Source organism: Drosophila tropicalis, unplaced genomic scaffold, assembly GCF_018151085.1.
Source record: "Drosophila tropicalis isolate 14030-0801.00 unplaced genomic scaffold, ASM1815108v1 contig_158, whole genome shotgun sequence".
Lineage (NCBI taxonomy): Eukaryota > Metazoa > Arthropoda > Insecta > Diptera > Drosophilidae > Drosophila > Drosophila tropicalis.
In genome coordinates this window covers 10,250,578-10,255,766 of record NW_027172602.1, presented here as the reverse complement: position 1 = coordinate 10,255,766, position 5,189 = coordinate 10,250,578, and the positions used below count along the sequence as shown (strand labels likewise).

The following is a 5,189-nucleotide window of genomic DNA, read 5'->3' as shown; positions in this document are numbered from 1 at the left end:
CATGAAATGCATTTATCATTTGGAGGGTGGGGAAGAAGATCAAATCTAATTGGTTGTGTCCAGAGCTCTCAGAGGACTCCCTCAAAAACTGAATGAAGGCTCACTCCAAATGTTGACAAGGATTCTTAGAGTAACCTCACCTGCCCATACCTGCCTAAAACCCATGCTTATTACAGCAAATACTAAGCTGAAGGTTCTTAACAATTAGATTGGATTGGATTTCCAGAGAGCATCTCCAATACCAATGTCTCTTAATCTTGGCTCAAACGAAACGCTTATCAAATATGGACTTATGTGTCATTGAAAGCCGATAAAAACTGGCATAAGAACGATCTCGTAAGTTTCTAAATGACGACGTAAGTCGCAATCCCCCAAACTGTTTTGATATTCACACAAATTATATATATTCCTTTAGTTAAGATTGATATTTTTCGAATGGGCAAGCTCGAAGTCAAAGTAATATCCAATTTAGATCAGAAAGACGACCCCTCTTTAGATTAGGTTGAAAACTGAGGAACAAATGGTCTCAGAATTCTAACAAAAGGTTGTTAAAATCACTTTTTGAATATTCATAACATTCTTTATAGAAAAACTATTCAAAAGTAAATAGTTAGGCTTATAAAAGGCTAACAAATTTGATACCAAAATGGATTATGTCATTTGTTTGTTGTTCATTGTCTTCGAAATCAAATGACATCACGAATGTGTGACTTTGTGTATTTAGATATGTATTTGAAGCATTTTTGATGTACGATTTTGAGTCTTACGCTTTTCTGAATGAACAAAATAAACACGTTCTCACATAGAACTTGGCGCACTTGCAGTGCATTTTTCTTTCACTCATTTTCGGCCATGAATGACGCCAATTAAAGCCATGTGGCACATGAATGTACACATTATATAGTATACTATATACATACATACATACATCGTAGTAGAGTACATCTGTTTCGTATATATCGATGATGACGACAGGCGACTTCTTTTCTTTAGCCATATACATACATATATATATGTATGTATGTATAGTATATCGATGATGTTGATGATTCAGACAGCTTTCAGCCTTATTTGGTTAATAAACACAAAAGTATCTGTTATTTGTGAATCATGTAATTATTTAAAAGATATTGTTCATCAAGAAAAAGAAATTTTAACATGAAACTTGAATTCGATGACGTAGTTTAAATGTAGATTGAGTTAATAGTAATCCAATGTATGTATGTATATAGTTTCGTGCTTTAGCCACGTTTGGCTGATTATATAGCCACATACATACACAATGTACATAATACAATCGGGCCAATTCATCTCACAGCATGATCATCCCACCCAACCCACTTAACCAGCAACCGCCACCAACCACCCATGTCTGCCACAATTAAAACAATTGATGTTACTTCTCGCACAAATGTGACAAACACGAACATTTCGTATATATATACGCGATATATACTATATAAGATGATTGTCTCAAAGGCGTTAATGAAATTGCATTGCTTAAAGTTGTCTCTTGATAACCCCAACTAAACTGTTTGGCCAAATGGTTACTTTGGATGAGTCTTTCTTTTATTTAGCTTCTATATATAGATTTTTGTCTTCTTTGTCCATGAATACACTCCCGGTCAAGCGTCTATATCCATGCATTCATTTACCAACTGAGAATTAAGGACGAAATACTTAAATATTTTGATACATTTCTTTTCAAGCTATCGTTTTAATGGCATGTTATATATAATCTGATTCGGCCAATTTTCATACTATATCTTAGTTACCAAGTTATGTTAAGTTTTCGCAATGGTTTTGGGGACATTTTAGGCAAATCCTCAGCAATTGAACTTTTCTACTAATATTTTCTTGTGTAGTTGATCCTTGATCTTTAGCTAAACTATTCTTAAATCAGATAAAAGTGATTAAATATAAAAAAGTGTGTACTTTATCCTCCAGTTTTTTTATTGTTTACTTTTTGTAGGTACTTACGCACGATTAGAACTTTCGAGTGTTAGCTTTTAGCACTTCCGGGTTACTTAGGTTGTTTTTTTTTTTTTTTTGTTTTTTTTGGTTTGGTAAACATTTGCAAAGCTGTTACAGGGGGAAAAATTGAAAATTTGAAACATATGTATGCAGTTCCAACCTCGATAAAGCCAAGATCAAAACTATCAGGGCTACAGCTGTCTGTCTGTCTGTCTGTCTGTCTAACTGACAATGGCTCGATGAAAGAGAATGGGGTGTGGGGTGGATGGGAAACCATCATAATTATCAGTATTCATTATCGTCATCAACAGCAGTAGCAGTAGCAGCCACCGAGTCTTGGTCTCACTTTCGCTTTTTTGATCGACCAAAAAGAGAGAGAGAAGAAAAAAATGAGGAAAAAAAGGGAAAGGCGTCTTTGGACAACGTCGTTAAGCGTTCATTTGTTCGTACATACCAACTACATGTAATTTTCTTGTGGCCACAAGCTGTGTTAAACATGTTGTCATTTGGTGTGTTTGGTTCTACTGGTTTTCACCGCTTTTTCATGGCTTTTCCTCTAGGCCAGTTCTTCGATGGCAAGAGTCTAGTTGCCTCCCCAGATGCTCCTCCTCCGCCACCAGCTCCTACTCCATGGCGAACTTCAACTGAACGTTAATTCAAGTTGAAGGCTTTCCATGCGTCGTTCATCGTTCGGCTAAACAAACGCACCTTGGCTGCCAATTTTCAGTTTTGTTTTATCAACTTTGTTGTTTTTTAAAGTCATCATCATTTTTAATTTTTGAGTGTGTGTGTGTCTGTGTGTGTCATATTTGCCTTGCATGTGCCGACGGCGACGGACAATATCCACAGAGACAGAGATAGCCACGTGGGCTGGCATTACCATTACCATGGCATGTGTAGGTGGTGGCTTATGGTGAAAGTTCAAGGCTGTTGGCTTACCAATTTACCCACCCACACACACACATATGTATATGTATGTATATAGGTCTGGCGATATATGCAACGTGCACAAATATTCAAGTCTTACATTTGATAAGAAAATGGCATATGAAGTAGATTTAAGCCATTTTCAGGGCAATAAACTTCTTTGTCAACATTTGGAGTGAGCCTTCATTCTAGAGAAATCTTTTTTCTCTCTGAGTCATGTAATAAATTTTGGTTATTTTATTTATATTTATAGACTTGAATGCCAGCCTACACCGATTACGTAATGCCATGTTCGAATTCAAAACGTATTGTTAATCAATATATTTATGATGTTGACTCTTCGGGGGCGTTTCGCAAAAGGATTTAATTAAAAATATTCCTGCTATTCTTTTGATCTCTGCATGACATGAGAAGTTTACATGTCTGAAAGACAGTTTAAGGATATCATTGACACATTAACTTATCCTAGCTTGGAGTGATATATCCTTGTTGGCTATAAAGAAACGAACAAAGAAATGAAGTTATTGTAAAGAATGAACACCATTAAAAGATAATTAAGTTATTAAACTTCTTATATACCAACTGAAAGATGTTATCTCTATTCAAAAGAAGTCCTGGTTCTTAGTATAGGAACAAAAGAAATCTTAGAAAAGAAAAACCTGTGAATAAAACGTTTAGTTTAGTTTCCTTGGAGATTTTGAGTACATTTTGGCATTGATCAAAGTCAGAATTTTAATTGAGTTTAGGTCATGTTCTAATAATGCAATTAAAGTAAACATTTCACTATGTTGTGATTACAATGACCTTTTTTTTAACACCCAAACCCAATACGGGATAGGATTTTCTCTTTACCAAAAATATTTAACCAAAATTCAAGTTGTTGTCATACAACTTTCAAAGGCAAAAAAAAGAGAAGAAGAAAAAACACCCATACACACACATTTTTAATGACTTGTGTCTGTGGTGTGGAATTTATAGCAATTTGTTACCTTGTTGCTTGTTGCATGTTGCATGTTTCTTCATTGAGCCAACGTATGTAGGTGGCTCTTGGCATTTCCTTGAGTTGGGTGTGTTTTTGGGAGACGGCTGAGTGCGCGCAAAGTTAACCCGGAAAATAAATGAGACGCCTGCCTGGTGCACGATCGAAACTATAACCAAGACTCAGACTCGGCGTTTCGGTTAAGTAATTAAAGCATGGATCGATGGGGGACCAAGTTCAATGTATAATGTGTTTTTTGGTTACTTTTTTTTTACTTTAATTGATAATAGTGTTTCGTTTTGTTTTGCTTTTTTCTTTTCTTTTTTTCTTTATATAGGCTTTTTGATCACTTTGTTACTCCACTTCTCTGTTACCTAATTAAGATAAGCTTAAACACTAGAAAAATTGAAATAATGGATAAACTGTACACAATTTAACAAACAAAGCAATAAAAAGAATAAAAAAAAGTAAAACAAAACTATGGCAATCTAAATATATATGTTTGTGAGGGCATCTCCGGCTCAATGGAGATACCCTCGAAAGCTGTGTTCTCGCCTGCTGGAAGATATATGTATGTATGTATGTATATAACGAAGATAATGATGACATGGATCACTGCATTGCCGATGCAGAGACTGAGGCTCCTGGTATTTGTTTATAGATTACGCCCGTCAGATCATGATTCTTTTGAATGATGCAGCGTCTGTATGGAAGAGTATTTACCAATTAATTATAATAAGTGAATGGGGTGAAGTAGCGACTTACTTATTCCCACTATATAGACAAATGGTTGCAGGTTTTGGGTTATTTGGTTCCAATTGGGCCACCTGCTCCGAAATGGCCATACCAATGCCAGATACATTTGGATTAATTTTACCCTTGGCTAAAGAGCAAATAAAAGTTATTATGAATCCAATACGAGTATTTCTTGTTACACTTACCCGCTAAGCACAAGCCCTGACGATTCGTCACTAGCGCACCCACCGTGTCTGGCTGCGAGACTCTGCAACATACAAAAAAAAAAACAAAAAGGAGTTTTTTCAATCAAATCATTTCATTTGTAATGCTGTCAATACTTACATTTCAGTGAGAACCTTTTCTAGCTGCTGCTCCATGAGAAAACACAATTAATTGAATTCAACAAATCTTTCAATTTATTTAACAAAGGCAAAAGATTGTAAGTCCACAAAATCAAAACAAACCCCAAAATTAGTGTGACCAAAGCTGAAGGCACAAAAATACTAACAAAATGTTGATAACTTTGCGCCCGATAACGTCGACTACGATAACTTTGCTCAAATAATGCCGA

At 35.5% G+C, this 5,189-nt stretch overlaps 1 protein-coding gene across 1 annotated transcript; it reads right to left on the bottom strand.

Annotated features, from left to right (window-relative positions):
* Nucleotides 1-4,104: 4,104 nt before the first annotated feature.
* On the bottom strand, nt 4,105-5,115 carry Lamtor5 (Late endosomal/lysosomal adaptor, MAPK and MTOR activator 5). The gene is made up of 4 exons (XM_068299264.1): nt 4,961-5,115; nt 4,822-4,883; nt 4,646-4,763; nt 4,105-4,583 (listed from the first exon to the last, which is right to left on the bottom strand). Exons 1-4 carry the CDS (start codon nt 4,993-4,995, stop codon nt 4,493-4,495), a joined length of 306 nt encoding a protein of 101 aa, XP_068155365.1. The 5' UTR covers nt 4,996-5,115; the 3' UTR covers nt 4,105-4,492.
* Nucleotides 5,116-5,189: the final 74 nt, after the last annotated feature.